The sequence below is a fragment of the Ictidomys tridecemlineatus genome, chromosome 10 (assembly GCF_052094955.1).
Source record: "Ictidomys tridecemlineatus isolate mIctTri1 chromosome 10, mIctTri1.hap1, whole genome shotgun sequence".
NCBI classification, from domain to species: Eukaryota; Metazoa; Chordata; class Mammalia; order Rodentia; family Sciuridae; genus Ictidomys; species Ictidomys tridecemlineatus.
Genome location: NC_135486.1, coordinates 84,071,855 through 84,096,484, shown reverse-complemented (window position 1 = coordinate 84,096,484; position 24,630 = coordinate 84,071,855). Strand labels below are relative to the sequence as shown.

At 34.7% G+C, this 24,630-nt stretch overlaps 1 protein-coding gene across 1 annotated transcript in view; it reads left to right on the top strand.

Moving 5' to 3' along the window:
• Nucleotides 1-1,183: 1,183 nt before the first annotated feature.
• The window catches only part of Malrd1 (MAM and LDL receptor class A domain containing 1), a 610,752-nt gene continuing 587,305 nt past the window's right edge, over nt 1,184-24,630 (top strand). The window contains exons 1-5 of the mRNA XM_078024684.1: nt 1,184-1,188; nt 1,301-1,521; nt 17,133-17,227; nt 17,327-17,488; nt 23,285-23,381. Coding sequence (XP_077880810.1) covers nt 1,184-1,188; nt 1,301-1,521; nt 17,133-17,227; nt 17,327-17,488; nt 23,285-23,381 — 580 coding nt within the window. The remainder of the gene's footprint in view (nt 1,189-1,300; nt 1,522-17,132; nt 17,228-17,326; nt 17,489-23,284; nt 23,382-24,630) is intronic.

The following is a 24,630-nucleotide window of genomic DNA, read 5'->3' as shown; positions in this document are numbered from 1 at the left end:
AGAACTCGGTGACACACAACTTTGCATGGGGCACCTAGGAAATGGTTTCATCAGGATTGGTTCACTGTGCTCAGCCTCCGAGTCATGCAGAGAGTGCTGCAGCTGGGGTCCCAGGGGGCCTGGCTACAGCTTGAACTTTCAGAAGACCATGTCATCATCCATATGGTTCCAGTTCTTCAGGAAGCAGAATTCTGGATTTAGGGCATCAAGGAGTCTTCCTCCAAAATATCCAAGGAAATCCTGGTAGACCAGGCATAGTGTGGCAAGGTCATAATCACTGTGGTAGCCCCTGAAAGGTTGATAAATGAGGCTGTGAGAATAAAGCCAAAGCTGGAATGGAGACCCCAGCTTGAATTAAGAGATGCCAGTGAAATGGAAGATCTGCTGAGGAAAGCTGCTGACTGTGGACAGAATCAACCTAAGACAGAGACCTCATGGACCACCACCTTGAAGGTCATAAGGGCAGGGCTGCCCAAGCCCTTTGAGACTCACATCTCACTGCCATTTGTCCCAGATGTTACATGTGGAACTATAGGACCTAATATATACCTACCTGGGTTTCTGTCTTGGTATAGACCCCTTTTTTTTTCTTTCTGTGCCCTTATTTCTTCCTTGGGGAATGGAAATGTTAAAATTTATCATTTTATGTTGGATATATGTAACTTGCTTTTGATTTTTACAGGGAATTACAGCCAAGAGTTTGTCTCAAATCTCAGATGAGACCTTAGATGGTGAGAACTATAACTTAATTAGTGTATTAAGTCATTTGATGGGTTGATAATTTGCAAGGAGCTGGGCATGGTGGTGCATGCCTGTAATCCCAGCTGCTCAGAAGACTGAGACAGGAGGATTGCAAGTTCAATGCCAGTCTCAGCAACTTAGGTCCTAACTAACTTAGTGAAACCATAGCTCAAGATAAAAAAAGAATAAAAAGGACTGGAGATGTTGCTCAGTGGTTAATCACCCCTGGGTTTAGTCCCTGGTACAAAAAAAAAAAAAAAGGTTTTTTTAAAACGATTATTGTACCGGCTTGTGACTATAGGTAGGTAGGATTTGGCTGGAAGAAGTAGGTCACCGGGAGAGTGCCTTTGGGGTTTATATTTCATCGCTGGTGCTTTGCTCTCACTCTCTGCTTCCTGGCTACCAGGAGCTGAGCAGCTTCCCTCCGTCCTATCCCTCTGCTATGATGTTCCCTCCACCTCATCTTGGGACCAGACGAATGGAGTCTACTGATGGTGGACTGAACTTCTGAAATCATGAGCCATAATATACTTTTCCTCCTCTAAGTTGTTCTTATTAGGTATTTTGGTCACAGTGATAACAAGCTTACTAATGCAAAGTCAAATGAGATTGTGCAAGCTAATTGCTTTTTTCTCTCATTAGGCTCTAACTACGAAAGATGTGATTTTGAGGACGGGCTCTGCAATATGGAACAAGAGAGTGTACAATTTGGTTGGAAAAAGAGAAATGGGATAACCAGTCTAACACCACCATTTCATGATCACAATGGTGATATGTCTGGTAATTGCTTTGAATTTTTAAAATTTCCTTTATTTCTTCGTTTGTTTATTTCTTACTTTTTTTTTGTCCCAAGTATTTGATTAGGTCAGTGGAACCTGGACTGACATTTACATTTTAATAATTATAGTGTCTGATTTTATGTATTCTTTGATCATTTTTGGAATATTTCTGATTCTAAAGTATTCCAGCAGATTATCATAATTGGGTTCCTGGGATTCCAACAGGTCTATCTAGATGATAACTGGGATTTTGTTAGTTAATTTGACACCTTGTGAAATTGTAAAATGTAACTATGATAATGCTATATATATTATGCAGTCAATTTTTTTTTTTTTTGCTTTTGGCTGGACTTATTACAGCTCTGTCTAGTAATATTTGTTTAATCAGGTTCATTAGAAAGCTCTATGGACTGCCCAATAGACTTTGAAGAGATTCTGGAGCCAAACTTTTATTCCTTCTTCATTTGTTAATTAATGAATTTAATTTACTCAACATTGTATACAGTGATTAATTTATATAAGTGAGCAAAAATCAATTCCATCCTGCTCTCATCTGGTAGGTTTCAACATAGTATGAAGAGAGATACTACATTGCCTAACTAAAGGATGATTACTTTTATAAGAGAGTAACTGATGTGATACAGCAAGCTGTATACGGGGTAAAATTGGGAGTTCATAAGCCACTTGAATCAAACTGGGAAATATGATATATTAAGAACTATGTAATGTTTTGAACTACCAACAATAAAAAAATAAAAATAAAAAAATAAAAATAAATAAAAAGAGGGAAAAAAAGAGTGATAATATTTTCTTCAAATAAATATAAGGACATATTCAAATATGGATAGCACCCTGGGAGAAATTAAAGCACACAAATATTCAGGAATTAGATATTAGTTTGGAAATGTTTAAGTTCATATAGTACCTATTAATTAGAATTCTTGTTCTGTTAGACCCTACTTGTAAGATCTTGATATATTTACTTTTTTGAGTCTTAGTTTTCTATACTCTAAGGACAGTGGTACTAAGTTCATAGGATGGTTATTGTAAGAGCTAAATGGATACTGTTGGTAATGCTTATTATAGAACACCTGGCCCTAAAAAGTAGAGTTCTGAATAATTTTGGTGTTGCTGTTTTTAACTTCTATGTAAACAAGATGAAATTTCTTATTTTTTTAGCTTTGATGTCAAAAAATACATTTGTTTAGAATTTTTAATGACTGTTAGTAATAATCAATTACTGTTAGTAATTCCAAAGAGAAACCAGTTTCATTGATATTACCAACCACTAACTGCAATAAATGGGGTTTGTTATAGATTTGGTAATGTTAGAGGGCAATATTCAATTTTGCTCCCAAACTTTTGCCATTGCAATGTCTCATGGATTGCTGATTTGGCACACCTGCCCTCAGTACCTCTCTATGTTTCTTCCTTGTACTTGGAAGGTTTTTCACATCCTATATTACTCACCCTCATCTTCTTTGTAAATAGAATGCCTGCTTTTCCTCTATCTTTTGCATTGTGTTTCCTGCCTTACTTATCTTCTTTTTTTCTCATTTTTCTATGCTTTGTTTTGGATAGCCTTATCAAGAGATGAAATGGGAGGGGTAGGCAGTGCATATTAAAGAAAAATGAGAAGTTGTATGGACATCCATCCTTTAATTATATCATCTGGGTGGACTTAAAATCTCTGGAGTGAGAGTAGCTGGATTAAGAACTTAGACCTGCTAACCTGTTGTCTGGTCTCAGTATCCTCAACTGTAAAATGGGGTTGAAAATAATATCAAAAGCTTCAGAGAAATAAGAGGTAAGTTACTGCCTGGCATGATCAATTGAAACCTGGTGATTTTAATAGTAGTCATGTATCTTTTATAAATATAATTAAATGTTAAATTAGGAGTATGCCTTAATAGGAATTTAGGTAAGAAAATTTTCTGGTTTAAGATATTAAATGTTAGAACATTTTTGTAGAAAAATTATCTTGGAGCTTTGTCTCCATTTCAAAATCCTATTTCCTTAGTATTAATCCAATTTTGAGTCACTTACTCTTGAAATAATTTACCAATGCTTCAAAATAAGATTTTTTTATTATGTAATCAATGCCTTGAGTTTTCAGAGCTAAATTTGAAAATCTATTAGGACATTAAAAACATTACCTCTGTCAGTATTTGAAATCTAATAAAGCCCAGGGGCAGAGAGACTAAAGTGTAGTATTGATTTTTAAGAACATATAGCATTGCACTTAGATAAGATAGTATCACTATGACACATTCAAATACATCTTTGCAATAATAGCATGACTATTTAAAAACAGTAATAAGAATATAAAACTTTTAAATAATTATGGAATTCGGCTGAAATCAAGAGTGATGTAGAAGTTTTTAAGATGCATGATTCACTGGAAATCTAAAGTGTATACAGGTTATTAAACAAAAAATAATAGTTTATTTGTAAAGTTTACATTTCCCTTTATGCTACAGATGCTGTTTTCCTTTTTGAGTATTTAAAATTACTTTAAAATGAGAACAATTAGAGCTTTTGTCATTTTGATGTATTGTTAAATGAGATCTAAAATCTATGTATTATATTATGAAATATACACGCTATTAAATAATCCCAATGTCAATATTTTGTTCTGTAGTGATGACTTGTACTACATATGTAATCTACATATAATATAATCCTACAAATCAATGTCATGATATTTTGCTTTAAACAGTATTAAAAATAAAGACAAAACAGTCTTTTCTTTTATCATATTTATTATTTACAATACTTTCATGCGCTTTGATTTTCTGAGTTTGTCTCTGGTATCATTTGTCTTCAGCTTGAATAATTCTGCTGGTGATAAATTATGTTAGTTTTCCTTCTCTGAATGTTTTTATTTTGTCTTCATTTTTGAAATACATTCTCACTGAATATAAATTCTTTTTAGTTTTTTTTCTTTTCCCTTTGTATGTTAAAGATATTATTTCACTGTCTTTTGGCCTTTCTACTTTCTGATGTGAGATTCATAGTTTCAAGTTGTTGCTTTTGCTATTTGTTATGTATCTTTGATGTTTTGATGCTTTCAAGATTTGATCTTTATCTGGTTTTCAGCATGAGATTTTAAAATTTTATCCTACTTTGATTAGCTAAGTTTTTTGAATTTGAAATGAATGTATTCTGTCTCTATTTATTCAGACTTTTTGTGTGTCCTGTTCTTTTTATTCTTTCCTTCTTATACTTCAGCCATCAATATATTAGACTCTTAAGCCAAACACAGTATTACAGGATGTTTTATTGTATATTTTGATTGTGTTATCTATTTTTCAGAATGGACAATTTCAGTTGCTTCATCTTCAATTTTTTGATTTTTTTCTTGGTCACCTTCATAATCATTTTGCTTATAAACTCACCTAATAATTTTTTTAAAAAATCAAATATTATATTTTCAATCTAAAAAAATACAATTTGTTATTTTAAATTTCAAACATTTTCTCTGTCAAAGGCTTTTTTTATAAATATAGTTGTTTTTTTTTTAGTTGCAAGTAGACACAAGACTTTTATTTATTTATTCTATGTGGTTCTGAGCATCGAACCCAGGGCCTCACACGTGCTAGGCAAGCACTCTACCACTGAGCTAGAACCCCAGACATGTAGTAAAATTCTTATCTTTCCATGCATTATAAGCATATATTCCTCACTCTGCATAATTCTAATAGCAGTTTTCAAATCCTTGTTTGTTTCATCTTGGAGTGGCCTTCTATTGATCATCCTTTCCCATGATCTGATCTCATTGCCCTAATTTATTGTCTATAAAGTAATTTTAGACTTTATCCTGGATATTATGAATACTGATATCATAAAGGTTGTGGATTCTGTACTCAGGAATCTTTTTTTTCAGAGACTGGGGATGATTTGTTTAAGTAAGTGATTAACTTGCATAGACTCAAGCTGTAAACTCTGTCTTGTTTGTTGTGGGCTGCATTCAAGTATCAATGCAGTTCTTTTGGTCTTAACCCCCAGAAGTGTTCCTCCACTTGCAGGTTTCAGTGTTAGCCTGGAGGCTTGGATAGAGTTTGTTCATAGAATATGGGACACCTTTTATTCTGGCTCTTTAAAAAATTTTTTTTTAAATTTATTGATTTAAAAAAATGATAGTGGAATGCATTACAATTCTTATTATATATATATAGCACAATTTTTCATATCTCTGGTTGTATATAAAGTATGTTGACACCAATTTGTGTCTTCATACATGTACTTTAGATAATGATGTCCATCACATTCCACCATCATTGCTAATACCCTGCTCCCTCCTTTTCCCTCCACCCCTCTGCCCTATCTAGAATTCATCTATTCCTCCCATGGTCCCCCTCCCTACCCCACTATGAATCAACCTCCTTATATCAGAGAAAACATTTGACATTTTTTTGGGGGGGGGATTGGCTACTTCACTTAGCATTATCTTCTCCAATGCCATCCATTTACCTGCAAATGCCATGATTTTATTTTCTTTTATTGCTGAGTAATATCCCATTGTGTATATATGCTACAATTCTTTATCCATTCATCTACTGAAGGGCATCTAGGTTGGCTCCACAGTTTATCTATTGTGAATTGTGCTGTTATAAGCATTGATGTGGCTGTGTCCCTGTAGTATGCTGATTTTAAGTCCTTTGGGTATAGACAGAGAAGAGGGATAGCTGTAGCACTAATCTCCAGGGTATATAAGGAACTCAAAATGCTAAGCACCAAAAAACCAAATAACCCAATGAATAAATGTGCCAGGGACCTGAACAGAAACTTCTCAGGAGAGGATATACAATCAATCAAAAAACATATGATAAAATGTTCATCATCTCTAGCAGTTAAAGAAATGCAAATCAAAACTACTCTAAGATTTTTATCTCATTCCTGTGAGAATGGCAGCTATTATGAAGACAAACAACAATAAATGTTGGCGAGAATGTGGGGAAAAAGGCACACTCATACATTGCTGGTGGGACTGCAAATTGGTGCAGCCATTATGGAAAGCAGTATGGAGATTCCTTGGAATCTGAGAATGGAACTACCATCTGACCCAGTTGGCTCTTTTTTTTCTAGAATTCTTTCCTATGTCAGACCTGTTTGTTCTACATTTCCCTCCCTAACTCCCAGCCAACAGCCTATCTCTCAGAATGTTGCAGACATACCAGCTTCACTGCATCCTAAGTGTAGGCCAAAGTCTGAAGGAATGCAACTTGGATTTCTTCTTTTAAGCTTCTATTCCTTTGAAAATTAACATGCCTCTTTGGTTTGTCTTTAAAGTTTCCTGGGGTCTAAGCTTTCAATATCTTTATTTTATTTATTTTTATGTGGTGCTGAGGATTGAAGCCAGTGCCTCACACGTGCAAGACAAGCGCTCTGCCACTGAGCCACAAACCCAGCCCTATAAACCATATTTTTAAGATTATATATGAAGAGTAAAAACACATACAATAGCTTTTCTCTTGGCACCATGCACATATTTAAAAACCCTTAATGTGGAAACAAATCTATATTCAATAGAAATACATAAAACTCAGTAATAGTCTATTGAAATTAAATATTTGTAAAAATTTAAAGAGATGTATATTAGAATAATGACTAAAGGTCACTATAATGAAATTCTGCCAAATAAGGGAGATAGGGAATTTTACCAATCAAATTGGTTGGGAATTGCCAAGCAGATGTCATTTCTCTGCATATGAACTTTGGGAATTGTAATGAGTACTTACTTGGATTCTCCATAGTCTACAAGTAAATCAGTCAAGGACATGTATAGAGTTTCAAGTTACTTTTAGGCTTTATAAACATTGCTCAACATGTTGAAATGTAGAAGAATGAAACAATACAATCAAATTTGTGTCTACCTAATTGTGATAGGAATAATTCTAAAGATATCTCCCAAGATCCCCCCTCCACTGGTTATTCAATCAAACACAATATTTCTATAAAGGGATTTTATGAAATTAACTAAAATTACTAATCAGCTGACCTTAAAAATCAAAAGGCTATCCTGGACTATTCAAGTGGACCCAATATAATCACATAAGTCCTTTAAAACAAAATAGGAAGGAAGAGAAGATGAGGTGGAATAGAAGATTGGAAAGATTTGAAGTTTGAGGACTTGACCTGGATCACTGACTTTGAAGATGGAGAAAAGAGACTCTAAGACAAGGAATTCAGGGGCCTGTAGTAGTGCAGAACAATGACTGGTTAACAGCCAGCAAATATATACCACATATATGTGCCACATTTTCTTTATCCATTTATGTATTGAAGGACACCTAGGTTGGTTCCATAGTTTAGGTATTGTGAATTGAGCTGCTATAAACATTGATGTGGCTGTGTCACTGTAGTATGCTGATTTTAAGTCCTTTGGGTATAAGTTGAGGAGTGGGATAGCTGGGTCAAATGGTGGCTCCATTCTGAGTTTTCTAAGGAATCTCCGTACTGTTTTCCATAGTAGTTGCACCAATTTGCAGTCCTATCAGCAATGTTTGAGCATACCTTTCCCCCCACATCCTCCCCAACATTTATTGTTGCCTGTATTCTTGATGATTGACATTCTGATGGGATTGAGATAAAATATTAGAGTAGTTTTGATTTGCATTTCTTTAATTGCTAGAGATGTTGAACATTTTTCATATATTTGTTGATGGATTGTATTTCTTTTTATTTGAAGTGTCTGTTCAGTTCCTTAGCCCATTTATGGATTGGGATTTTTTTTTTGGTGTTAAGTTTCTGAGTTATTTATATATCCTAGAGATTAATGCTTTATCTAATGGTAAAGATTTTCTCCCAATTTGTAGGTTCTCTCTTCGTGTTATTGATTATTTCTTTTGCTGAGAGGAAGCTTTTTAGTTTGAATCCATCTCACTTATTAATTCTTTATTTTATTTCTTGTGCTTTAGGGTTCTTGGTAAGGAAGCCAGATTCTAGACTGACATGGTGAAGATTTGGGCCTAGTTTTTCTTCTATTAAGTGAAAGGTCTCTGGTCTATGTTCCACTTTGAGTTCAGTTTCATGCAGGGTGAGAGATACAGGTTTAATTTCATTTTGTTACATGTACCTTTTCATTTTTTTCCAGCACCATTTGTAGAATAGGCTATCTTTTCTCCAGTGAATGTTTTTAGCACCTTTGTGTAGTATGGGATAACTGCATTTATGTGGGTTTGTCTCTTTGTCCTCTATTCTGTACCATTGGTCTGTGTGTCTGTTTTGATGCCAATACCATGCCATACAATTAACTTTCTAACATTTAGACATTTAAAAATCAGCCCCCCCCACCTTTTTTTGGTTAAATAGAAAAAAATATCTACCTTTGAAGTCTAGAGACTTAAGATTCTTGACTCTCCTTGAGCACTAATTAGGGGCATGATTTGGGGACAAATTTCTGAACCTTCTTTTTTTCTCTTTTGCATGGTCCAATTTATCTACTTTTTCATATGTGTTTACTTTTTCAATCTTATCACTATTTTCATTGTCTTTCTTTAATTAACACATGCTCAATTTTAAGGATCTTTTATTAAACTCTTTTCCCTCTCCTACTTTAGTCTGTATAATTTTGATGAAGTCAAATCATCAAAAGGCATCAAAAAGGGGCTGGGGCTGTAGCTCAGTGGTGGAGCTCTTGCCTTGCATGTGTGATGTACTGGGTTCAACCTGCAGCACACATAAAGATAAATAAATGAATAAAGATATTGTGTTCCTCTATTATAATTAAAAAAGAGAGATCAAAGACCTAATGTAAGACCCAAAACTTTGAAAGTGCTGGAAGTAAACAGGGAAACACTTCCAAGCCATAGGCACACCCAATGACTTCTAAATAAGACTACATTAGATCAGGAAATAATAGCAAGAAATGACACATCAAATTAAAAATATTCTGAACAGCAAAGGAAACAATCAACAGAGTGAAGAAAACAGTTCACAGAATGGTAGAAAGTCTTTGCCAGTTATAGAGAATTGATATTCAGAATATATGAAGAAGTAAAAAATAATTCACATAAATAAATAAATAAATAAATAAATAAATAAATAAATAAATAAAAGATATAACCCAATCAATGAATGGGCAAATTAACCGAAGACATTTCTCAAATGAATTATGAATGGCCAATTATAACATGAAAAAGTGTCCAACAATTTAATCAATCACAAAAATGCAAATAGAAATCACACTGACATTCCATGTCACCCTAGTGAAAATGCAAAAATAAACAATAAATGCTGCAAGGATATAGGGAACAAGGAATGCTTATAAGCTATTTGTAAGAAAGTAAGTTAATACAGGAGCTTTGAAAACCAGTATGGAGGTTCCACAAAAACAAAAACATAGAACTATCATATGATCCCACTACACCACTCCTGAGTACATACCCCCCAAAATTAAAGTCAGCATGCTGTAGAGATACATGCATACCTATATTCATAATAGCTATGCCATAGAAACAGCCTAAGTGCCCATCAATAGATGAATGGATAAATAAAATATGATATAGGTATACAATAGAGTATTACTGAGCCATAAAAATAATGAAATCATTTCATTTGCTTGAAAAAGGATGGAATGATAGAACATCACAATTACTAAAATAAGAGAGATTCAGGAAGACAAGTATTGCATGCCTCCCTCATAAGTGGAACTAATGGAAACAAACATGACATGATAGTAGCAGGGAGCTTATTAGAGAAGAGGAAAGGGGTAGGGTGGAGGAGGGGAGGGTAAGAAAGTGTAATGGGAGGGTGAGTGAATATGATCAAAGTATGTCATTTGCATGTACAAATATGCCACAATAAAATCCATTATTCTGTACAATTAAAATGTACTAATAAAAATAATTTTATAACTGCCTACCAAAAATATTTGTTATCTATCCATTCATACACCATTTATTTACTGTTATTTTTTTTAACTTCCATATGGTTGTGATTTCTTTTGCTTTAGATTTCATATCTAGCAAAACTTTTTATTAATTCAAAATCACAAACTTAATACCTATGATTCTTCTAAGAGTTTAAATCCTTCTTTAGTTAGTTTTTGCTTATGGTATGAGGTCTACAATTTCTTTAGCATGTAGCTGTGTAGTTATCCAAACACCATAGGTTGAAAAGACCATTTTTTTTTCATGATTGAATTGTGTTAGCAATTCGTCAAAAATCAATTGACTACAGAAGTATTGGTCTATTTCTGAACTCTCAGTTCTATTGCCAGTGTTACACCCTTTTGGCTTTTACAAATTTGTAGTAAGGAACTGACTACTAAAGTCAGAGTCCTATTATTTTGTTCTCTTTCACCACATTGTAGAGTGAGGTGGTTATTTGGGGTTTTTCTTATTCCCATCTAAATTTTAGGATCAACTTGTCAATTTCTACAAATGTGGTAGTTGCATTTTAAAGACGAAATGCATTGAATCCATAGACCAATTTGATCTCTATTGAGCATCTTAACAACATTAATTCTTCCAACCCATTACACGTGATGTCTTTCTATTTATTTAGGTCTTATTTAACTTCTTTCAACATTGTTTTGTGCTTTTCATTGCATAAATCTTGCTCTTCTCTTGGTAAACTTTTTTTCTTTTTTTTCAGGGATTAAATTCAGGGCACTTGACCACTGAGCCACATCCCCAGACCTATTTTGTATTTTATTTAGAGACAGAGTCTCATTGAGTTGCTTGGTACCTCTCTGCTGCTGAGGCTGGCTTTCAACTCACAATCCTGCCTCAGCCTCCAAGCCACTGGGATTACAGATGTGTGCCACCATGCCCAGCTTGGTAAACTTATTTCTAAGTATTGTATTTTTTGAGGCTATTGTAAATAAGATTGTTGTCTTAATTTCACTTTCAAGTTTTACATTGCCAGTGTAGAGAAATGCAGCTGATTTGCATATTGATTTTGTATCCTACAATTTTTCAAACTTATGTTCGTTTTAATTTTATTTGTTAGTTCCTTGAGTTCCTTTATATATAAGCTCATGATATCTGTAAATAGAGATAGTTTTACTTTTTGTTCCCATTCTGAATGCTTTTCATTTTATTTCCTTGCCTCGTTGCTGGATAGAAATTCTAGCACAGTGTTGATCAGAAGTGGTGATGATCAGACATCCTTGAGTTGTTCCTATTAGGGGATTTTTTTCCAATATTTGACCATTAGGTATTATGTGTACTGTTAAGTTACTTGTAGATGCCGTTTATCAGGTAGACCAAGTGTTACTCTTTCCTTACATTACTAAATTTTGTGTTAAATAATTTATAGTGTAGTGAATCAATCTCTTAGTTTTTACTCACATTTTTATATTTCTAAATTATTTTATTAGTAATTGATTTACAGGTAATATTTAACATCTTAATTTAAAGCAACCAAATTTTAAGTAATACAACTAAATCCAAGACTATACAACAAGTTTGATCCTATATTGCCTTATTCTTTCCTCTTTTGTACTGCAATTGCCAAAAAGTATATCTTTATGTATTTTGAGCCCATCAACACTGGATCATAATTATTGATATCTATCAATTATATAATCAATTATAATAATTAGTTATTGAGTGGTCCAACCATTAGATATGTCCTTATTTATTTATTTTGTTGCTGGGGATTGAACCCAGGGTTGCTTTACCACTGAGCTACATTTTTCTTTCTTTCTTTCCTTCCTTCCTTCCTTCCTTCCTTCCTTCCTTCCTTCCTTCCTTCCTTCCTTCCTTCCTTCCTTCCTTCCTTCCTTCTTTCTTTCTTTCTTTCTTTCTTTCTTCTTTTGAAATAGGGTCTTGTTAAATTGCTGAGGCTGACCTCAAATTTGTGCTCCTACTGTCTTAGCCTCTCGAGTAGCTGGTGTACCTCACCCAGCTGGTGTGTCCCTCTTTTACGGGACAGAATTCTGATAGTTTCTTTAATTCTTTAGATATGGTTTCTTTTAGTTCTTCAAAATATTTGTAATCGTTGATTTGAAGTCTATGACTCATGAGATTGGCCTACCTCAAAGATACTTTATCTTGATGGCTTTCTCTCTCTGTATGGATCACACTTTCTTATTTCTCTACATTTCTCAAGTTGTTTTATTTTTTAAATTGCACGTTTTAAACAGTATTTCCTATGGAAATTGTATGCCTCCTATTCTTGCCATGTTGGGCTACTAAATTCTCTATTTGGTCAGCTTATTGATTACATAATAATTTCAGAGAGTATTCCTTAAATGCTTGTGTCTTAGTCACTAAACAATATCGCTAGAACAATATCCCATAAACTGAGTAGCTTACAAGCAACACAAATTTATTCCTCATAGTCCCAGAGACTGGGAAGTCCAAGATCAAGGATGCAGCAGATTCAGCCTCTGGTGAAGGCTCCTTCCTGGTTCATACACTAAACTCTATTTCCTCATGTGGTGGAAGGGCCAAGGCAGTTTTTTCAGGAATACCTTTCCCATACATGAGTATTCTGCCTTCATGACCCTACTTCCAACAGCCCCCACCTCTTAACTCCTATCCTGTGTTGATTAGGCTATAACACATTTGTTTCAAGGAAGACATCTCAAACATTCAGAACAGGCATCCTAGAACCAATGCATATCTCAGCGCTTTCTGAAGGAGTCCTATCTGTGTCGGGCTGTAACTTCAACTCTTACTATGAAACTGATAACTCTGTCTGGTTTTCATTTCCTGCTCTCCTAAAGACTCAAGGTCAGCTAGAGATGAGAGCTTAGATTTTCAGGTCTTCTAGAGCATGTACAAGTTCTCCCCATGAACTCGTTCATCCCTTCAGATTTGCAGGAACATACTGGAACTTTTCAAAACCCCAGTCAACATCTTGTCCCCATGAGTTTTATGATTAGTTGATCATTTTCCTCAAGTGTTGTACTCTGCCTCACAACCGTGAAGTTAAAACACTTGCCACTAGTTGTTTTCAGCAAATCCTTTCAACGAAGAAATATTTTGCAACGAGAGAGTTATCATTATGTTAAATTTCAACAGCATTTTAAGTGGTGTCTGTCAAAGATCCACCAGACCGGCCAAATTATGGGAACAATATGAAAATGAGGTTTTGGCAGAGCTCTGACTGAATTTTACTTTTCTGGTGTGCCGGCCACATGAGAATGCTAGATGTTATTTTTTCAAAGTTACCATGTAGCTCAAGAGTGTACTACAAGATGAGGGCAAGCTAAAGCAAATACAACAAAACAAATAAAACTCTCTGTTTTTACTGAAGTTCATTTTTTTCTTCACTAGAAGATCTCTAGGTTAACTATTATCTAGAGCCCTATAAAAGTAAATGCTGACCATGTTTACAGTTTTAAAAATTGCCTTTATGGAAGAGAAAATTTTCAGAGGTCTTTACGGTATTATTTTCACTAATATCACCTTCATGTTTTACTGCATGTTTTATGATCTTATAAAGTGGCTCACCTTGCCCTTTGTCACTGATGGCAGACAGAAGTTGATATGGCCACACTCAGATAGCATTTGCAAGCAATGATAAGGGATGACTATTTGAACTTATCCTCTAAGAGATAAAATTTTCTCAAGTATTATCTGGTAGTGTAGCGCTTTGTGAGTTCAATGAACAGGTATGAGACAAAATTTATGATTTGACAGAAACAGAGATTAGTAATTAGAAATCACAACTTGAAGGGATTTATATCTAAAACTATCATTTTCTTTTTGTTTTCTGAACTCAGCCATATTTCTGTCAATGATGAACATACTTTTCTCAGCTTTATAAAGTTGGATGCTTTAACCTTTGCCTTAGGCCCTGCATCTTGTTATGATGATCTGTTCCTGCAGCTATTTTTGGGGGAAATATTCTTAAGAACTGATATTATCTCACTGTTAAAATGCTCACTTTTTTTAGCTCCCTTGAGCCAACTGCTTACAATATCACATGTGATAGGATTTATGTTTCTTCTGCTTACATTCAGCCCCATTAATCACTCAGAACTTAGGAAAAGGAGGAAATACAAGTCTTCCTATGAATAGTTGGGAAAGTGAAACTGAAATCTCTCCCTTATCTTTCCCAAAGGTCAAGATTGCTGGGTTCCATTGCCAAAGTTATTTGATTTAGCTTTCAAAACTTGATTCATGATATTTGTTGCCTCTGTATTTTATTCACTCCCTTTTGGTGTCATCCAACTTGGTTTATGTTAGAATTTCATTCCTACACCCAGTTACTGAGAAAAATATTTTTTTAAAAAGCCATCTAGCATAAGCATTTAAGATGCATGAAATCCTGATGTTTGTGTTTCTGTTTTTTTTTCATTTAATAATTAAAAACATTATCACAAGATTTTTTAATACGTGAGTTTTAAAGATAGGTTATGCATTTGCTTTTAGGGATTCAGGCACAAAATGGAAATAGATGAATCACATAACTTACTGAGAAGTGTGTGGTATAGAGATGAACAGTATATATGATGATGAAGAAGGAAGTGTGGGGGTGGTATGTATGTGTAACAGGTATATTGTTATGTGGCTTCAAAGAGTAGGAAAGAATACTGGATACATGAGGCAGTTTTTCTTATCCAAGAGCTTTATATAGTCTCTTTCTGATGGTCAAAGTTACCAGGAGGATGGAGTGCTAAAGGTGGCATAGGTGAAAAACATTCTGTTGCCTAAAGTTTACCTCTTTCTCTCATAAGTAAACATGATGACTAATGTCTTCTTAAAAAAACAGAGAATGTTTTGCCAGGTAGTAGTCCTCTCCAAGAAACATCTCCATCCATGAATTGAATTCCTTACTCTGTTAGAAGATGCAAGGTAAAATGGAGTGTACCCTAAAAACACTTGCTCTTGTCACTAACTTGGAATTAAAGGTAGAAAGAAGATCTTGCTGTTGGGTATATTTCCAATGCCACTGCTGCTGCTTCTGTTCTTCCTCTTCCTCTCTCTCATGAAAGTGAAAAGTTTATTATTAGGGCCAATGTCAAAGGAACTCAAGCTGTTTCCAGATTTAAAACTCTGCTTTCTCTTATAACCCAAAGATTAACCTTCACTTAGTATTTGACAAAACACAGAATAATTTGTAGCACTGTAGCATGTAACAAATGACAGTTTATATTTATAAAATGCTGTGCTTAAAATTTTAAATAATTTGTTCTAGTGCAATTTGAAAAATATTATTGCAAATGCTAACTTATTATTAAACTTTGCAATAATATTTTTATTATTAAGTTCCCAACAGGACCACTACATTCAGTTTGAAGACCTACTATCAATTTGCCATTTACATGGCTGAAGAAATCCTAAAATGTAATCATTTGGATAAAATGACTGATAAAATCAGTGTCACAGCTGATTTGTAACACCAAAATTTAAAAAAATACGATTAATATCCTTTATAAATGAAAAATTTTTTCTTGTACATCTCATGGATTTTTTAAGTAGCTAAATTAAAACTTACTAAATGCTATTACCATTTGTACTGCTAATAATATTCTTTAAACCTTAAACAATATATCCATATGGTTCATTATGTTCATTATTTGATTATACTTATTTAATATGTTTGCCTGCTGCAAGAGCAAATTAATGATTGTCCACTTACACCATGTTACTAGTTCTTCATTTGAATTTCACATAAAATAATTCCAGAGTATATTCTTTGCAGTGATTTTAATTATGCCTCTGTCTCTATGTACAAGCAAGGTTATCACTATTCTGGGTTCGTTAGGGTAAAATTTTGGAATAAGAATAGGGAAGAAGTTCCTTAGATTTCATAATTTTACAATGCATTCTTTTAATGATGTGACAATTAGATTTGATTTCCAATCCAGCTCTAATATACTATTGAATAACTTCAGAAAATATGTCATCAAAATCATCAGCATCATTTTTTTTCCTATCTCTCTCTCTCTTTTTTTTCTTTTTTTCTTTTTGCTAATAAGAACACACCAAATAGTGGATAGCAGAAAAGAATGGTTCCCAGATTATATACTATAACCCTTGTAAAGCATTACAGGAAATCTATGGAAGCCCAGAGAATGTTCAATATTTATTTTATGGCTTTTATTTATTTATTTATTTTATATGGTGCTGAGGATGGAACCTGGGTCCCGCCCATGCTAGGGGAGCGCTCCACTGCTGAGCCACAATCCCAGCCTATATTTTGCGGCCTTTAAACAGCCACAGTCATTTATCTGCATGATAGCAAACACAAGACTGTCAGGGCTTAGTTGTTTCTCATACTCCTGGAAAAAGCTGGGACTATTTGATCCAAGCCTTTTGAAACAAAAGCCAGAGTAGATGATCTCTTTTGAATTCTTCATTGAAGTGCTTATTTTGGTAAGCAAGCTCAGTATAATGTTTGCACTGGATACCATTTTTTACAGGGTTGTCATTTTCTATGTCAATGTGTCAAATTGGGTTGTGGACTGTAGCCTGTAGTAACATTATAGGGAGTACAATCACAATTAGTTATATCACTGGGCAATATTTAGAAGTAAAAGTACTAATTAGGCCATTTACAAAAGCGAATAGTGTGGTTTAGTTTTTCATTCTTTAAACAAAATCATATTGGCCTAATGTGGATGTGGCCATGAATCACCAGTGGTGGCTCGAATATATTTGCCAGCAATCACTCTGACTCTCATGTCCTGACTCTTGCTTCTCTCAGCCTGCTTCCTCTCACTGGTCTCCAGAGTGGATGGTAATTCCTCAAACTTGAGAAGCAGACTTTTCCTTCCAACTAAGGACCAACATGCTTGTCAGGTATTTGAAAGTAAACAGCATTTAAAATACTTTGTCATATTTAGAGATTTCTTTATTGTAATTGTTTGAGTAATAATTTTCTTTTTTCTTTTTTTGCAGATTACATTTTATCACTTCTTGAGCCATGTGAATGGCAAATTGATGGTAGGTCTTCAAACCGAATGTGGTGGTCCTGTTGGGAACTTATGGCAAAACACAGCCAAGCTCCAAAATCAATGGGAAAGAAATGTCATCAAAATCCAGAGTTCAAAGAACTTTCAGGTATGTCTATTCCAGGCTCCAGCTATGGCTTTTGAAGGGAAAGTGACAAGAACCAGATCTTTAACACAGGTGAATTAAAAATAAAGGGTTCACTCAATTTGCCAGGGACTGAGGTATTTCCAAGGACTTTCAAGTACTGAAAGTGAACATATGTGCTGGTCACCCTAAAGCACAGAGAGTTTAACAGTGAAGTCTTGAATCTGTGTAATAAATTAAAGTGGATACATTTTAAGATATGTAGATGTATCTGTAAAATATAATGTCATTTTCCATTTGTTTTTGGATTTTTTCTGTTTTCCTTGCTTTTTTAACCTCCTCTTTCTTTTCATTTCTTTTCCCTTAGAATCATTTTCCTTTCAGAGTTTTCTCATGCTTTTGAGAGAAGAGAATAATGTTTGGTAATGAGGAAAGAAACTGGTTGACTTAAATACTAATTCCGAATATTGTTGAAAGAGAGTAATTGTCACATTTATCTCATGGTTAAGCTCGATTCATCACAGTCTTTATTTTCCTAAATAATTTTGAGAATTAAATCCAATGAAAGCCTACATAAGACAAACATTTTATGCAGCTTAATATACTTAGGCATGGTGGAAATTTTAATCTATGATTATCTCAAGAGTTCTTGGAAAAGTGGTTTATATTTTAACATTGGGACAGCTAAGCAAAATTTGTCACTTAAAGTATTTTATTCCTAATCAATTAGCTTCCTAACCTGGTTTGTAGATCAATTTACTCCCCATAGGTTTCCTTTTTCAATTTAGAATGATATAATAATTGACTTTATGATTTAATAATAATTTCATTCTACAGCAAATAATCTAATATGTGATGAATTTAGTACTTGTTTAAAATAGGGAATGAATTTAATTCAATATTGCCTTTAGCTATTTTGGGTGATTAATAGGAAAAGCATAAACAAATAAGCAAGATACTTTATTATAAATGTCGAATTACAAGATATAAGAAGGGAATATTTTCTTAATTGACATCATAAAATTACCCAAATTGGAATTTTCTGGCGTTGGTAAATTTGGCATCAAATTTGGCACCAAATGGAGATTTAAAAAATCATTTAGTAAATGGTCCAATGGCACATAGACAAGAGGAATCACAATTCTGTAGTTTGAGACTTTGTACTTTTTTTGGGGGGAGTGGATGCTCGGGATTGCCACTAAGCCACATCCCCATATCTTTTTAAAATATTTTTTTAGAGACAGGGTCTCCCTGAGTTGCTAAGTGCCCCACTAAGTTGCTGAGACTGGCTTTGAACTTGCCATCTTTCTACTGCAGCCTCCCAAGTTGCTGGGATTACAGGCATGTGCCACCATGCCCAGCCACACTTTGTATTCTCTTGAAGTCAAGTATCTATGTGTGTTTATTGGGGGTAAAAGGCACTTAAGACATCAGGCATTTAAGTCTTCCTACAAATGAGTCATTCTTTTGAGGTAAAACTTGGGGTGCACTGGGCAAGGAAGTTCACTAGTACCACGTTAAAAGAAGATGTTTGACATTTGGGGGGACCCAGAACACATTTGTGGCTTTGGTGAGGTATGGTATCCAGAATGAATTCCTCTGAACAACGGTAATATATTCTAGTTCACTGTGAAACTTCGGGCATTTGTTATTAATTGCTAGAGAAGTTTCTAGTTTATTTTTTAACCCTTCTCTTCTTGGTCCCTGGTTTCTGTCTTTTCTAGACAGCAACAACAAAAGCAACAAAATTAAACCAAGAGTGCTTTTGTGGGGACTTAGTCACATCGACTAGATTTGGGAGGGAGCATTTGCTGAATTGCCTTTTCTCTCCAAAACTATATCAACTTTAAGGACTGAGATGAGAAGCTTGTCCACACCCACATGCTTTGTCGTTATTTATACATCATTTCAAACTTCTAAACAGAGTTGATGGTAAAAGAATTCCCCAAATAACTTTATTGCTGATAGGAACAGTGCTTCTACCTTAAAGACTGGGTAAAACAGTAAACTGTGCGATTCTGTTGGGATCCTTCGACTACACCAATCTTTTAAGACTGCAGGTATGTTTTGGTTTTATCCTGTCAGCAAGAGAGCAGATGTTCATTTGCTATTGTTCCGTGGGCTACAGAGATGTGCTGCGCTGGTAATACAGCCTGCCACCCTCTAGTATCTTATTCCTGAAAAGCTTTCGTCAGAGGCTTATTTGAGGGAATTGTGTAATCAGCATCTCCACACAGCATTTGCTGCCTCATCAACTCATGAGCCCCTGAGAATTATTCTGTTTTCTGTAATTTCCCCTCCATGCTGACTTCTGGTAGTTAAAAGCCCAGCTAGATTCCAGCTTAGCATGGACTTTTGAAAAAGCGTCTGGAGTTGGCTCTCACTTGGGGACTTTATTGTGTTCATCTTTAAAATTCTAGGTTTATTCCTTAATAAAATTGAGGGAGGATAATTTCTGAAAAAATACAACCATATAAACAAGCAATGGCATAGGTGGCAGCATTTCAGAAAGTTCCTGAAGACATTAAAGGAATAACAACTAGCACTTGTTGAGCATTTATGTGTGAGAAATTATGTTGAGTCTTTTGTTACACATAATCTAACTGGCCTTTCAAGAAAATCCTCTCAGGTAGAATGATGATTTACACCATTGTTAACAGGAAGACTGTAAACTTCAAGAGGTGAATGACCTCCTAAATCCCATATCAGATTAGAATCTAGTGTAGTTTCATTTCAGATAATCACTTAGTCACTAAGCCATAATAATTTTCTGTATCATATTAAAGCATTATGGGAATTTAGAAAACATGGGAGAAAAGAGAAAGAACAAAGCCTCCAGATTGGGTCAAATCTGTTGCATTTAACTTATTAAATATTCTTCTGTCTTGTTGGCCATGTTGGGAGGAATAATGTTAGGCATTACGTGGTGGTGAGGAATCTCAATCATGTTTATAAAACTTGCATATGTAAGCAGTGAAGTTTATATTATTCTAAATTTTTCAAGAAGGCAAAGAATACAACAAATCAAGTATGCAGTAAAATTCAGTTACAAAATCAAATGAAATCTGCCTCACCCCTTTGTCTGAAGATTTTTTAAAAGTTTGGTGGTGGTTGTTCAAGGGATCTTATAGGAAGGAATAAATATTATATTACTAACATATCACTGTAGTTTTCAAGTTGGTAGTTTGGATTGTTAAACTAAATGATAGTGAATTGTAGACTTTTTGGTTTTTTACTGGAGATCGAACCCAGGTCTTTGTCATGCTTGGCAAGTGCTCTACCACTGAGCTACAGCCCCAGCTCTGAAACAGTTTTTAAATATGCTATTATCTCCTTGTGATTGTTTTGATATTTTATTTAAAAACACTGAAGAGCTCTCAGCAGCCTTTTACTTAGAAAGAATAGACTTAATTAATAAAAACCAAAAAATGAGTCATTTATTAAAAATATCAATTGTTCCTTAATTTTAAAGTTCTACCCTCACTTTTTTCAAAGTTATAATCCAAAACTATTTATTATATGAACTCATGATGGGGAAAATTACTGGACTCTTCTGATGTTTGGGAATAAATTGAATGCATACTACCATTACAGACAACTCTAATGCAATACATATGATTATGAGTTTCTAGTCATGTTGTTACTAATGTAACTTAAGTGGCCCTATGTCCGGGACTCATTTTCCATTGCAGATTCCTCTAACATTTAAATCAAATGGTTTGGCATTGACCCCTCTTTCTACATTCAGGGGTCATCTTTTTTCAAAATACTTGGGGAAAAAGAAAGTTGCCTCATGTTTACTAGGGGTCAGTGCAGGCTGTGTCTGATCCCTGAGATGTTGCCAAGATCCTAATTCCATTACCCCTTTATGATTTGCTTGTGTGTGTGTACATGTGTGTGTGTGTGTGTGTGTTTTCCCTTTCTTTCTATTTCTTTTTCTCTTTCTTTCTTTCTTTTTTTTGTGCTACTTTGCTTCTTTTAAAACTTATCCCCAACATCACCAAAATGAGGTGAGTGTTTGGGGAGAAAATATTTGACAAAATTTTAGAAAACACAAGATAAGTAAGACACAACTTTTCCTAGAAAGGCTACTCCCTGCAGCCAGCTCAGCCTCTGACTGTTGGTGATTCTTCCTGAGACCTGTATCTTCCACCATTTTGTCATATCCTAGCCCAAATCCCTGGAAAATCTTTTTAGAAAATCTATTTACCTAGGCTGTTTATATTTTTCCTGATGAATTTTGTGTTTTGTAGCCATTAGTAAATCTCCCTACATATAGAGAAATAGTTCTTTTTCTGAGGGGAAAAAAAAAAGTGTTTTCCTCTTGCTGAGTTCCTGGGCTCAAATGGCAGCCAGTTTTCACAGTAAGTTGTCTTCAGTTATACCAAATTAACATGTAATGTAACAGAATCAAATAAGTGCAGAATATCTGTTTCAAACCCTAACAATAGGATTAAGGCAAAAAGTAATTTAAAATTTAATAGGTTGGGCAAGGGGGTACAGGAGTGGTGATAGGAATGGAAGAAAAATAGGCTTAAGGGATCTGATTGGACATGGCACTAGAAGAGAATGGAATTCTAAAGGCCATTTTGGAGTTGTGAGCATTGCGAAGAAGCAGACTTCAGGTAACACGGTTGGAACACGAGTGAGGTAAGGCATCCAATTTGAGGAAAAAACAAAGCATATTATGAATTAGAAGTGACTCCTGTTTGGAAAGAAATATGTTAGAATGACATGTTGGACAAGAACAAAAGTGAATAAGGCACAGCACTATGATCTGCTATGGCTTACTGTATCCACACCAACTGTGGACCTAAGAAGTAGCACTGAGTTTCTGAAATAAAGGTGTTTATATTGTAAGCAAGTTTGAACAATACATATGCTTTGAATACATCTATGGATGAGTTTTCAAAGAGCATTGGTATTCATTAGTGAGGCAGAATAAAACTCAGTATACTAACACACCAACCTTCTATTCGGCAATTAGAAATTGGACAGTGACTTCTTTCCAGATTTCTTGGATTAATCATATGAGGATATTTCTTCCTGGTGTAGACTTGGGCTGGCTCCATATCACAGCATAGAAGTCAGTCATTTTAACAAGTTGCTGAACAGTGCATTTTCCATCGATATCTCAAAGCTATGTGTTGATAATGGCACAAGAGGTACAAGAATACAACTGAGGATATCAAAGGCAATACTGAGAATCCAATGCCAAGAATCAGAAGTGAAAATGGGGAATGGTTGCAAGATGCTAAGAACCAGAGCCAGGTGTGGTGGCACACGCTTATAATCCTAGTGGTTCAAGAGGCTGAGGCAGGAGGATGGCGAATTCAAAGCCAGCCTCAGCAAAAGTGAGATGCTAAGCAGCTCAGGAGACCCTTTCTCTAAATAAAACACAAAATAGGGCTGGGGATGTGGCTCAGCAGTCGAGTGCCCCTGAGTTCAATCTCTAGTACCAAAAAAAAAAAAAAAAAAAAAAAAAGATGCTAAAATGAAACCTGTATACAAAAACTGGTAATTGCTAAACACATGGGAAGGCCACGTGGGGAATAAACATGGAAGATGGTTGCGGGATAGAAATCAGATAAGCTTTGTTTCACTTCACAAACATGTTACCTAACCTGTGCCAGACATCTGTGTGGTACAGTGATGACTGCACATTTTCTTGTCCTAGAGACTATTTTTCCTTTTTCTTGGAATTGGCATGATGATAACTCAAGTGCTTCTAAGTAGCATGTTTCTTACTTGTTGACGTTCTTCTGTAACACTGATGTTCTTTTGCTTTGTGTTTTGTTCTGTTTTGCTCTTCTTGTGCAGGTTGTCTTTCAAGGTCAAATGATTGCAACTCATGAACAGGATGTAGTCATAGCTATTGACGACATATCTTTCAGTTCAGGCTGCTTGCCTGTGCATGGTAAGAACTTTTTCTTTCATTTTGATCCTTATTGTGTAAAATAAATACAGTGCAATTTAAACGTTGTCAGACTTTGAACTACTCAGGATTTTTGCCTGATGTTTTAATATGGGATATTTTTCATTGTTCTAATACATTGTTTAACAGTGACTGGATCTATTTTGAAAGTGAAGATGGGCTATTTTTCACAGACTCTGATGCTGTAAAGGACTGAATGGGGTAATTTAGTTGCAGAATTGAATCTTGTAGCAATGTTTATACTGGCTAGTTAATTCTTAACTCCGTGCCTTTTAGGAGATTGGTAGACACTGGCTTCCATATAGTTGAAATGGTCTTCTTGAAGTAGTACCTTGATTCTTTCAGTGCAAGACACAAAATGGAGGGAAAATTAGTTATAATTTATTTTCAATTAAGATTGAAACAAATATATTGATAAATCACATATGTCTAAAATATATTCTTATTGGCCTTTAACTGAATAATTTCAATTCCTCATTTACCCAGTTAACAAAGGAAAAAAATTATTATTAAAATTAAAATTTGGTTAATCTACCAAGCAAGAATAAGAATTTAATCTAAAAAGCCAATGTATGTATAAGTCTATACACACCACAATATTCCTCCTTAAAATTTTATTATATTGTGGTACAATGCAGCAGAATAAAGATAGCTTTTATTTTAGTCCATTTTCTGTTACTATAATGAAATACCCATGATTGGGTGTTTTATAATGAAAAGAGGTTAATTTATCTCACAGTTCTAGAAGTTCCAAGGCATAGTGCCACCATCTGATTGACTCTGGTAAGGGTCCCATGGAAGAATCACTTCATGGTTAATGCATAATTGCACGAAAGTGTGTAAGAGGGAGAAAGTCATATGTTGAAACAGGAAGCAAGAAAGATGGGCTTTCTCTCTTATAACAACCCTTTCATGAGAGCTAACCAGGATCCCACAATATCTGCATCTACTCCAACGAAAGGTAGTGCCTCTAGGGATCCAGTGACCTCCAACTGAGTTGTACCTTATAAAAGTTTCATCACCTCTTAATATTGACACGCTAGGGACCAAACTTCCAACTCCTGAACCCTTGGGTTCACCTTAAACCATTTCCAAACAATTGTAGCTATTTTGTCAAGAGGGATTCTAAGTTCTAATCTGATACAAAAATATGGCAGTTGTGGTAACTGATATTTCAAAACCAGAAAAAAAGATGTACTGGCTTTCCTGAGACCAAGCAAAGATCTCTGTT